The sequence below is a fragment of the Uloborus diversus genome, chromosome 7 (assembly GCF_026930045.1).
Source record: "Uloborus diversus isolate 005 chromosome 7, Udiv.v.3.1, whole genome shotgun sequence".
NCBI lineage: Eukaryota > Metazoa > Arthropoda > Arachnida > Araneae > Uloboridae > Uloborus > Uloborus diversus.
This window is the reverse complement of record NC_072737.1, coordinates 121965170-121977828: the sequence shown is the minus strand read 5'-3', so window position 1 is coordinate 121977828 and position 12659 is coordinate 121965170. Positions and strand designations below refer to the sequence as shown.

At 33.1% G+C, this 12659-nt stretch overlaps 1 protein-coding gene across 1 annotated transcript in view; it reads right to left on the bottom strand.

The window, feature by feature from the left end:
* Window positions 1-12659, bottom strand: part of LOC129226862 (nitric oxide synthase, inducible-like) — a 57824-nt gene that overhangs the window by 32774 nt on the left and 12391 nt on the right. The window contains exons 3-4 of the mRNA XM_054861492.1: window positions 4596-4850; window positions 321-462 (exon numbers count right to left, since the gene is read on the bottom strand). Coding sequence (XP_054717467.1) covers window positions 321-462; window positions 4596-4850 — 397 coding nt within the window. The remainder of the gene's footprint in view (window positions 1-320; window positions 463-4595; window positions 4851-12659) is intronic.

Below are 12659 nucleotides of genomic sequence, written 5' to 3'. Positions count from 1 at the left end.
TATCTCGATGAATATTGGTCGTACTAATGTCAAAATTTTTGTATTAGTAATATTTTTCAATGGAGATTATTTCCCTAAATATGTAAGGGGACCTAGGGTCCGTATGAAAAGTTAAATTTTCTATTTTTTGTCTCATTCTATTTTTGCTTCTAACTTTCAACACCTTAACTCTGCATCTGATTTTCCATATTTTTGCAATTGGAAGTATGCATCTAAGACTAACGATTGCGAAAATAGAGGTTTTGCAGTTCAAAACGGAACGCCCTGGATAAAATAGTATTTTCACTCATTCTACGGTACTTTATGAGTTTGTTACTTACTCTTGTAAACTGTACTCTTCCGGGATCTCCAACAACGGATCCATCTGGTTGAACATATCCAGCGAAATTAATCAACTGTGGATTCCAAAGTCGAAAGTCTTCCCTCCCTGGAACACTTTGAGGGAAAACAGTTATCATAGATCTGGAAAAGAACAATATCAAATATTTTCGAATCGTAAAAAAGTAAATGTCTTTAACAAGGTTAGAAATATCACTAAAGTGGAAAAAAAAGATAAGTTGAAAAGTGTAATAATATTTTCAAAACTAAACGAGCTGATGTGTGCATCACATGACTTTTTTTTACACCAATTAAAAGTTATTTCCACATTATTGGCACTTTTAATGTGATTCAATAGTTAACTCTCTAAATATCACCAACTATGGCCAAATTAAAACTAGATTTTTAAAAAAAATCTCCAAATTTGTCGCCACGTTGGTGACAAAACTTGGCGACCAAAAGCTTGGCGATATATTGCCAAGTGTTCGCATAAATTATAACACCACTTGGGTTTGTATTGAAAGTAACATTGATTTCCCCCAAAAAAAGGTGTAAAATACCCCCTTTGTGCACAACTAGATCCCACTAGGAGTCTACGTACCGAATTTCAACTTTCTAGGACATACCGTTCTTGAGTTATGTGACATACATACGCACATACGGACGTCACGAGAAAAGTCGTTGTAATTAACTCGAGGAATATCAAAATGGATATTTCGGGTTCTATACGTTCTAAGGCACTTATCCGCGTGTGGTCGGGTTGAAAAAAAAACTAAACATTAACTCGGGGAAAATGGAAATTAAGGCCGAATTTTGAGTGAAAATTTCTTCGCGAATACAATACTTCCTTTTTGTAAAAGGAAGTAAAAAGAAAATAATAACTCCTTGATGAGTTCCTTAAACGCTTAGAGTTGTTTTTTATGCATGAAATCTTTTGAAGTATTTCGTAACGTGAGCCTTGAATTGAGTAATTTAAGCCTTGGGTTTTACTTTTGCTAATAACTATCATTGTTATTTTTTACTTCCTTTTACAAAAAAGAAAGTATTGTATTCGCGAAAAAAATTTTCACTCAAAAATCGACCTTAATTTCCATTTTACTCACCCCCGAATGAATATTGAGATTTTTTTTTCGACTCGACCAAACGTGGACAAGTGCCTCAGAACGTATGGACACGCGAAATATCCATTTTGACGATTCCCGAGTTAATTACAACGAGTTTTCTCGTGACGTTTGTATGTACGTATGTGCGGATGTATGTCGCATAATTCAAGAACGGCATGTCCTAGAAAGTTGAAATTTGGTACGTGGACTCCTAGTGGGGTCTAGTTGTGCACTCCTCTTTTGGTTGCATTCGGGTGTTTCTAAAGGGGTCTTTGACCCTTTTTGGGGGGGAAATCATTCTTAGTTTCGATGTAAACTCAAGTGGTATTATCATTCGGCGGACACTTGGCGATATATCGGCAGTCTTTTGGTCGCCATGTTTTTTCGCCAACTTGGTGACAAATTTGGCGATTTTTTTTTAATTTTAAATTTGATTTCAATTTGGCCACTGTTGACGATATTTAGAAAGTAAACTATTGAATTACATTGAAATTGCCAGTAATGTGGAAACGACATTAAATTGGAGTAAAAGGAAGTCATGTGACGCGCGCATCAGCTTGTTTTAATAAACTTAGAATTCACAGGTAAATGCAATCTTACGTAGAAAATACCTGGCTTTTAAATGCTGTAGAAATTTAAAATGAACAAAAAAATTCTTCTCCACATTAAGAATTTACTCGGACAGTTAGCTAAAAATTGGAATAAAAGAAGAAACAAATCAGAGTTAGGAAAACACTTCAAAGTGCACTGTGCACTAGGGGTGGTTCAAAATTACACGTAAAAAAAGTTTCTCCTGGACACCAGGACACCCCTCAGTATTTTTACACCTTCCTCTTTCAACTGAAAGAGGATGCTCAACCCTCCTCCCCCAAACTTCCAACGTATAGGGAGGGAGGTTAAAAAAATACATTTACTGAAAAAACAATGCTACATATTATAATATACACTAATAATATGCATATACATTGCAATAAAATAATCATTTACAAAAAAAAAAAAAAAAAAACAGCTGGGGAAATTAAATTTGTCTAAATTTTTGGCATTTTCTATGCTACGGCTAATGTTAAATTAAGAAGTCATTGAGCACCCTCTTACAATTTGAGTAAGAAGCTAAAACTTTTACAGCATAATACTATTAGTAAGTGTAAAAAAATAGGGGGTGTCCTGGGCTCTAGCTGATTTTTTTTTTTTTAACCACCCTACCGTGGAGCCAATGTTGTGCCAAATATCGTGAAATCCATAGAGTGATATTACACAACAGATAGATACATTCCATTTTATTAGTAAAAATCATTCCAATGTTCTATAGTCTATACAGCCAGAACAACAAGATGTTTGGGTATTTTCCTGATTTTAAGTATCATTTTCTAAAAAAAAGGTAAAAAACAACAAAGTATTTTTATTCCTTCAAGGTAAGTGCACCAAATAAAGCCAACCTAAGGCTCAGGGCCAAATATCATGTTCATTTATAATTCTATTGACTCTAAATTTTGCCCATTCACACATCTCACATGAGTCATAAAAAATAGGAAATAAATAATTACATATGAAAACCAAAGTTTCAGGTATGATTTTCAGCCATTTTGCCGAAGAAAGGCGATTTGATCTTATGAGGAACACCGGTTCCTACCAATAAGGCAAGCTCTGAAAAAATTCCAACAATTATACCAAACTAAAAAAAAAAAGAAAAATTCCTTATTGTAGATACAAAAACATGTTAAACCACATTTGATAAACTCAAAAGCATTATCAAAAATTATATATTTATTTCAATGTAAAGGGGAAAGATGAATTGTCTATTTCGGATCACTGATAAGTCGTTATTTTAAGTTTTTTTGGTCACTCCTGCGCGCATTTTGTGCACATATCCTCTACTCGACATTTCTGTGCCAAGTAAGGACACCAAAGTCCTAATAAAGCCAATCATGACCTTATTGGGCTTCAATCTTCTACTTTTCTAATGTTATCAAATCGCAAGAAAAATTGGCGGTACACAGAGAAATTATTCTTTTTGCAGTACTCAACTACACAAATAAGGCTTTTTAGGATAATTAACAACTTTTTTACACTTGAAAACTATAGTGAACTATGAAGAAACAAAATTTACAGTAAAATAAGATCAGGCAGTTACGACACGACTGTTTTGAAACAACTGTTGCTACACATTTGCCGGTTGATAACAAACGGCTCGTTGATAACGCAGTATCATCAATTAGGAGTCCTAATAACGATAAAATCAGAATCTAGCGAGTTTTTGCTGTCCTACATCGACAAATTGAAGTTGATCTTATTGGTCTACTTATTCTTATTTGCCCTGTTAAAACAGATTTCTTAAAATTGAGACAAAATCGCTTATTTTGGGGAACATTACTTACTCAAAATGGCTCCGAGACAATTTGGCTTAGAATTGAAAAACAAGGGTTCTTACTTTTGAAATATACCTACCCTCTTCTCAAAACGATTTACAATGTTCTCATTTTTGAAATACCTCTCTATTCAGAAATAAGCACAGACGATATCATTTCTGAGAATAGGACTGTTTCAAAAATGAGAACATGTCGAATTGTAGTAGTAAGTCACCGCCGGGTTTAAGCAGAAATACTTCAATACACCGGCAGCTCAGTTATTCCATCCACGAAACTGCAGTCCTCTGATGGAATAACTAAGCTGGCGGTGTATTTAAGTATGTCGAATTAATTTGAGAATACGAATGTCTCAAAAATAAGCACATATTGTACCATTCGTGAGTATGGTACGTTATTTTGCTCTGCTGTAATTCTTGCAAAACTGAGTAATCCCCGAACTTATTCGCACCTTTGGGAGCTTAAACAGTCTGGACGGACTGTAATCAAACTGAAGCCAATGCACTTTATAAATACGCTCAGTTAATCTTTAAACTGGGAGCTAAAAATATTTTTCCCAACAAAGAAACACTGAGAAATTCAATTCCCGCTTTCCTTTCTGCGCATGCGTTAGTTTTGAGATGGTCTGCTTACTTGAATTTAAATTTGACATTTAAGCATTTCTAAGTCAAAACTGTTGGAAGAAATAAGAAGATAAATGTTTTCGTTTCCAAGCAGAGGATTTTTGACTATGGCGTATCCTCCTTATTTATTATTTTTTAATATTTTATGCTCAATAATTGCTGTAAACTAAGCAGTGCCAATTCATTACCTGATATTGCCATTGTTAGTAGCATACTGAAGGTGTTTACAAAGAGCCTCGTACATTTCTCGGGTAGACTGAACATTTCTGCAATCTTGAACCTCCAGTTTATTCCACTGAATTCTTCCAATGCAACGAGAAGCATTTCTCCAAGCGAGTTTTGCACCAAACGTAAGTTCTTCGAATGTCAACTGATAGGTACCGGTTGTACGCACTTCCAGCTGAATTTGATTCATACGGTTATGGAAATCGTCTGCAGTTGAGCTGTAAAAAAGAAGTAATGAAGTGTTAAGTTTTCTTTTTTCACCGCCTTGCAGTAGATACAAGTTATAACTTCCGGATAAAATCTAAAGACAGACGCCATTCTCTATTCAGATTGTCATAAGTTTCTGCCGTTTTCTCAGACCTTCTAAAAGACTTTTTTTTGTCAATCCGCAATTAAAACATTTTTCTCAGTCTCTATATTTTTTTTTTAAAGCAATCAAATAGCATTAAAATTTCTTTTAAAATGTAAAATATTCAGTCAACTAAAATAAACAGCGTAAGATGCTCCATTAAATAACAATATATATATATATATATATATATAATATATATATATATATATATATATATATATATATATATATATATATATATATATATATATATATAAATGGCTGTATGTGTGTGTGTGTGAGTGTTTCTTATACAAGTTCAGTTGTCATCGGATGTTTGGCACAGAGGTCCTGTGATGCTAAAGACTTCACGTAGGGGGATTTTCGCCCCACCCCTAAGGGAAGAGGTGAAAATCCATTAAATGGAATGGGAAGTTTACGCTTAGTGATAACAATGACTAAATTTTTGGAATTGAAAAAAAATTCCACGAGGTCAAAATTTAAAGTTTTAGTTATAAAATTGCTTTTTCTTTATATATATATATATATATATATATATATATATATATATATATATATATATATATATTCACACAAACAGTCAAAATACAAATGAAAAAAGCGAGAACATCAAAATGGAAAATGAAAAAGGTGAACCCAGGACCAACACTTTATCAGGGGTGGGTGGGGAATTAGTCCTAAAGTTCACAAGGCCCTTTCTGTCTAGCAAGAGGGAAGGTCCCAATAGCTTGCTAACCTCCCCGAGAGCCTCAGAAGAGAAAGGAATCAGAGAATATACATTTATCTTAAGGTATGTTCTCTGATTCCTTTCTCTTCTAAGGCTCTCGGGGAGGTTAGTAAGTGGGACCTTCCCTCTTGCTAGACAGAAAGGGCCTTGTGAACTTTAGGACCAATCCCCCCCTTGATAAAGTGTTGGTCCTGGGTTCACTTTTTTCATTTTCCATTTTGATGTTCTCGCTTTTTTCATTTGCTTTTTTCATTTGTATTTTGACTGTTTGTGTGAATATGTTTGTACTGTTTTTGTTTCTAGCAGCTTTCCGCTGGCATTATGGTACACTTTTGTATTTATTCTTTCAGTTTTTAATGTCGTTGATTTTTCAATTTCTTTGAATTTCTGTTTTAAATTTGTCTTAATTTGTATTTTTTGTTTTATATATATATATATATATATATTTAATTGTCTTAGTAACGTCGTAACCTGTAAATAGTTTCTTGTAATGACTATACAAGCCCCTTACATTCGAATGAAGTATGTATATGGTCCCTCTATTTCTGAATGATAAGATTTGTGAATGAATAAAAAGAAAAGGAAACTTCGGGAACCACCTGGAATATTTGAGAGCTCTCTTTCGAGGTTTATAAATAGCCATGCCGCGTGTTCAAAGTAAGACTGGTCTGAGTCGTGGGCTGGAAAGTGTGTATTTGCCTTCGCGCTGTGCTTTTGCGTATTTCGATATAAATACGTGTGTGACCGTTGAGCTTACGGTGTTAATTGATATTTGCCTAATTGCTATGGTTAATTTAGTAGTTGCTAACGATATTTCTTGTACATAGTTGTAAACAAATCTCCTGTGTTTTCTCAAGAACTGTGTCGTCATTCAAAGAAAGTTTGAAGTTGAATCGAAATCGTAACAATATATATAGTACCTGGAAACCGAGACTCGCTCGGCTTTAAAATAATTATTTTTTGTCAACTCGTGTTTTTCTAAGGTTCGATACCTTTTCAAATGTACTTAAAAAGCATCACGTTAACGAAATATTAAGGTTCTCGCCAGTAATTGGATATGCTTCCGAAAAACGACACATGCACCTAGAGAAGCTCTGAGCTGGTTGCGTATACATATTTAATGCACGGTATTGCCAAAAAAAGTAGTTTCTAAGACCAAACATGGCGACAGTAAATATGAAAAAAATTGCTAGGATTGAAAATGCGCCGCGACCTTCTTATAACACTAAAGTACAAACAAAGAAGATTCTAAACGCAATTAAATCAACATTTTGCTTTAAACTATCTGTTACATTTTTGTTTCCACTACTATACAATTTTCCTGTCATTAATTAAAAGATTTTGAACTTGGAGCCAATTTTATTATGGTGAAATCGGTTTTTAACCCATATAACTTCCTTCCATACTATGTTGCGATTCACGATTTTATCCCAATGGAGATTTTCACTTGGAATAAGTACTTTTAGTGTACTTGGTCACTTTACGCCAGAACATGTTACATACAGCATGCTATCCATAAAAACTGATGATCCACAAACCACTCCAACAAATTATAACAACAGCAGTCTTAAAAATATATAAACAATCTCAGGACATATGTTTTTTACTTCCTTTTACAAAAAAAAGGAAGTATTGTATTCGCGAAAAAATTTTCACTCAAAAATCTGCCTTAATTTCCATTTTTCTCACCCCCGAATGAATATTGAGTTCTTTTTTCGAACCGACCACACGTGGATATATGCCTAGGAACCTATAGACACCCGAAATATCCATTTTGACGACCCCCGAGTTAATTACAACGAATTTTCTCGTGACGTCTGTATGCACGTATGTATGTGCGTATGTGTGTATGTGTGTATGTGTGTATGTATCTCGCATAACTCAAAAACGGGATGTCCTAGGAAGTTGAAATTTGGTACGTAGACTCGTAGTGGGACCTAGTTGTGCACCTTCAATTTTGGTTGCATTCGGATGTTTCTAAGGGGGTCTTTTGCCCCTTTTTGAGGGGAAATCATTGTTAATTTCGATGTAAACTCAAGTGGTGTTATAATTTGTCGGACACTTGGCGATATATCGCCAGTCTTTAGGTCGCCAAGTTTTTTCGCCAACTTGGTGAAAAATTTGGCGATTTTTTAAATTTTAACTTTGATTCTAATTTGGCCACTGTTGGTGATATTTAGAGAGTAAACAATTGAATCACATTGAAATTGCCAATGATGGGGAAATGACATTAAATTGGAGTAAAAAGAAGTCATGTGATGCACACATCAGCTCGTTTCGAAATAAAATTTAGATGCATGATTTAAAAAACATATAAAATTATTTTAACTGTAAAAAAGAAAATAAAAAAATAAAATAAAATAAGACGATCAAGCGATAGTTTTGCTTAAAAAAATAAAAAAAATTTAAAAAGCCTTACATCGACTTACATAATGCTTTTGAATTTTTTTTTTAACCAAGTGTGACTGAAATTAGCTAAAGTGGCTAATATCAGCCAAGCCTGGCAACCCTAACCAAGTTTAAAATTTTGAAGCGAGAAGGGACAAATTTTCATTGTTATGGTTGCAAATCGTCTGCCTTATGTGTCAATTCAGTTTGTTTCAAGGCTTAACTTAATTAGACTTTCGATTAAAAAAACTGTTTTTTTTTTTTTTTTGTAAACAATCGCGGTTTTTTTTTTTTTTTTTTTTTTTTTTTTTTACAGAAAAAACACTACTGGGTCATTCCATGTCAAGTGATCCAAAGTTTTTTCCCTCACCTTTTTGTATTTCTTTGAAATTTGGCTCATCAGTTGTACCCTTTGAGGTAATCAAAAGTCCAAATTTTTAGATTTTTATCTCTATTATTTTTTTATTTATGACACTTTGATTTTTCGAAAAACCCTCTTTTTTTCATGGATGTTTGAACATAAAATGAACGATAACTCAGCACCAAATATAGATAGAAAGATTTGGTAAAAAGCATTTTAAAGTACATTAGTTGCTGTTTAATTAGATATGCAACATGACTAATTTCAAAAAAATTTTAATTTTTAAAAAATGAAATTTAAATTTTAAATTTAAATTTCTCAGAAAAAGTTCAATGAATTTTTTTTAAAAAAATCTCAAAAATTTGTGTGTATTTTATCTTTATTTGTGCAAAGTTTCAAGTTGGGATCTCAATGGGATCATATTTTTACGAGTTTTTAAATAAAATTTGACTTATGAAATAATGACATTTTTCAGATTCTAACTAGTTAAATATAGGGTTATCTTACTAAGGATGGTCTAGTAAGTAGTAATTGATCATGACTATGCTTGGAATGAGCTGACATGAATTTGTAGATTGGTACCCCCCCCCCCCCTGCCACACAACCACTTTTATCTTTTTTTTTTTCAAAACTGTATTAAAAAAAAAAAAAAAGCTGCACGTAAGAGTTATAATCATAATAAACTGGGATGCACGCTGCTAAACATCAGCAGTGACTAAGGCTTATAAATGGGGGGGGGGGGGTCATAAAAACTAAAAGTCAGAAAAACTTTAACAGACAAATAGAACCACTCATTTGCAGCTTTTTTTTTCTTTCGAAAAGTGGGACGATAGGGGGAGGGGGAAAGGGAGGGGGAAGAGCAATCAGGAATGAAGCTTAACAACATGGAAGGTTATGCTCAAACTAGCAAAATTTGTTTGATCTATAACTGCTTTAAATATATACAAAAATAGATCTCGCTGCATTGCTCTCCTTTAGAACTGAAACTAAAAAGAAAACTAGCATTAAAGAAAAGAAGGCCGCCGCACTCCAAATGTTGTAGAAAGACAGTTTTATGCGGAGATACATATGATCTGATACTTAGATTGATTTTTAGTTTAGTGTGAAAAGAATGAAACAAAATGGGGGGAAACACTCCTATTTTGCTATGATCTTGGGGCAAACTATTTCTTTCCTCCCTCAAAAATTGACAGTTGGTTCAGGGGTAGGGGATGAAATGAATCATAACTTTCCTTATCAGATAGTGAATTAATCAAGTAAATTTTGTGAAGTTCGGATTGAAAAAGAAACACTTGGTCCGAAAAAAAAAGCGTCAGGTGAGGCGTGATACTATTATAGTGTTAATCGTATGTGTGGGTGGGGGGGGGGGAACGTACTTCGGTCTTGCTTTAAAGAAGAACATTTACCAGCTTTTTATATGCTTTCTATTCATTTTGTTTTATTTTATTAATTTATTTATTTTTTGCGTTTTGAAAATAGTTTTGAAAAAAAATAAAAGTGGTGGTGCTGGGGGGGGGGCTTTTTTTTGCTTTAAAGAAGATTATTTACCAACTTTTAATAAGTTTACTATTTATTTTGTTTTATTTATTTATTTATTTAATTTTAATTTTTGAAATGTTTTGAAAAAAAAAATTAAAAGTGGTGGTGGGGGGGGGGGGACTTACCAATCTGCAAATTCATGTCAGCTCATTTCAAGCATAATCATGATCAATTACTACTTACTAGACCATCCCCAGTAAGAAAACCCCATATTTAACTAGTTAGAATCCGAAAAATGTCATTATTTCATAAGTCAAATTTTATTTAAAAATTCATAAAAATATGATCCCATTGAGATCCCAACATGAAACTTTGCACAAATGAAGAAAAAATAAACACAAATTTTTGAGAATTTTTTAAAAAAAATTCATTATACCTTTTCTGAGAAATTTAAATTTGGAATTTTAATTTCATTTTTTAAAAATTAAAAATTTTCTGAAATTAGTCATGTTGCATATCCAATTAAACAGCAACTAATGTACTTTAAAATGCTTTTTACCAAATCTATCTATCTATATTTGGTGCTGAGTTTTCGTCCATTTTATGTTCAAACATCCATGAAAAAAAGAGGGTTTTTCGAAAAATCTAAGTGTCATAAATAAAAAAATAATAGAGATAAAAATATAAAAATTTGGACTTTTGATTACCTCGAAGGGTACAATCGATGAGCCAAATTTCAAAGAAATACAAAAGGGTGAGGGAAAAAATTTCCCAAATTTTGGATCACTTGGCATGGAATGACCCTACTGCAAAATTACAATTAAAGCCAAAATTTCATCCAAATCGTTAGATACGTTTCCGAGATGTGATATATATATATATATATATTAGGGTGGTCCTTATTTATGTGGGGAAAAAAATTCGGAATTCAACAAGTGACGCCCCCTAGTTTTGTGACACTATAATAAAAAGTAACGTGTGCAAAATTTGAACTCGATCGGTCAATAATAACACGTGCCCCTAGGCCGTTGAACTTTAACACTTTTGATAATTTTCCCACAAATCTTCGAAATTTTACTTCAGACTCAGTACATCGTTTCTCCTAGGTTTGAAAAATATTTTTACAGTGAGGTAGCACTAAAATTACTCTTTATAATTACTTTATATCATCTAAAGATTTTACGTTGAATAAGAATGAAATAATGCTTTAGAAACTTTCCTTAATCGTTCGCCGCTTTTCTCAATGTATCTCTACAGTGTATTTTTTCCGACAGTCTTGGACGGTCTGTAAAATAAATTGTTTTTGTGACTCATATTCAGTAAATTAGTTGCGAAATTCTTCGATTAATTGTGCTCCTCTTTCAGCTGTATCATTCACAATTTTCAGTATTTTAACGATCTTTATTCCTTTTAAAGAGTTTCCTTCATTTTGCCGTGAATCAGGATCAAATAGAAAAAAATCTTTTAGTATTTAACTTATCGAACAGTTTTATTGACTCGTAACTGATTCTATGAAGAGGAAGATCTTTACCAAGAAAGTATTCCAAATCATCTACAGTTATCTGAAATTTGTTAAACAGTCATCAGACACGTCTTCCAAGCATTTTTTGGACTAGTGTTTTCCTATCGTCAAAGTTAATTCCTTTATCCAATACGGACAAAGCTACTAGTTTATCCCCTAAATACCATAAGTGATTTGTGAATTTTCCAATCACAGCTTCTGCTGCATGTTTGTCGTCATTTTGTACGCTGCTAGTTTTTCAGACATATTATATAATTCAAAGGAGCCTCGAGTGGGTTGCTGCGAAAGACCATATCTTCATACAGCATTTAATTATAAAGCAGCTTTGTAAAACAGCATTGAAGGGCTTTCTTTTCATGTAAGGTCAATTTAAATTGTTTCCTAATATAAAAATTTTCAAACAGAAATTCCTTTTGCCACCTATGTGGCTCAGGGATAAGCTCCAAGTTGCCGAAAACATATCCTTGTAGAAGGAAATTAACCAGGAAATATTATTACAAGTTATGAGAATTATCTGTAATCTTACTCAATTCCGCTTTTTACGAACAATAAATAATATGTCATCAACTACGTCTTTTAGAATTTAAGTGGTATGTGTACTTGATTGAAATGTCATACGTTCTGAATGATGGAGATCTTTCCACAAAATTTTTAAGCGCTTAATTGAATATCTGATCTAGAACTAAGAAAGGCAAGAATTTCTTTAAGGACACACTCTGCAGTACGATTTCAAGTGCATGATGATGGCAATCCTAATGTAATATATCACCGCTCAGTTTTTGCTCTAAAAAAGTGCATGCACAATTCATTGGTATTGCAAAACGTTGTATCAAACACTACAGCTAGAACAGTTAGTAATAAAGAGCTATCATATAAGATATCATTAGCAACTGAAGAAATATCCATGGCATTCCGAGTAGCTGTTCAATATTAGGACCTGAAGCTATCACGGTAATACTGTCGGCGTTCTTTTTCCAGTTACATCTGGATGTAGCTTTGTATCCCAGTGAATAACTACAAAATCCAAATTTAAATTCATGAAATTTAATTTTACCTCTCGAAGATTTTCTCTTGCTCTCTTAAGGAATGTACCATTGATCACTAGGTCATTTGGATTCAAATTTACTGCATCTATTTAGGGTGTAAATAAATGAACAACATCTTTATCCCTAATATGGCATTTGTCTAACAGTGATAA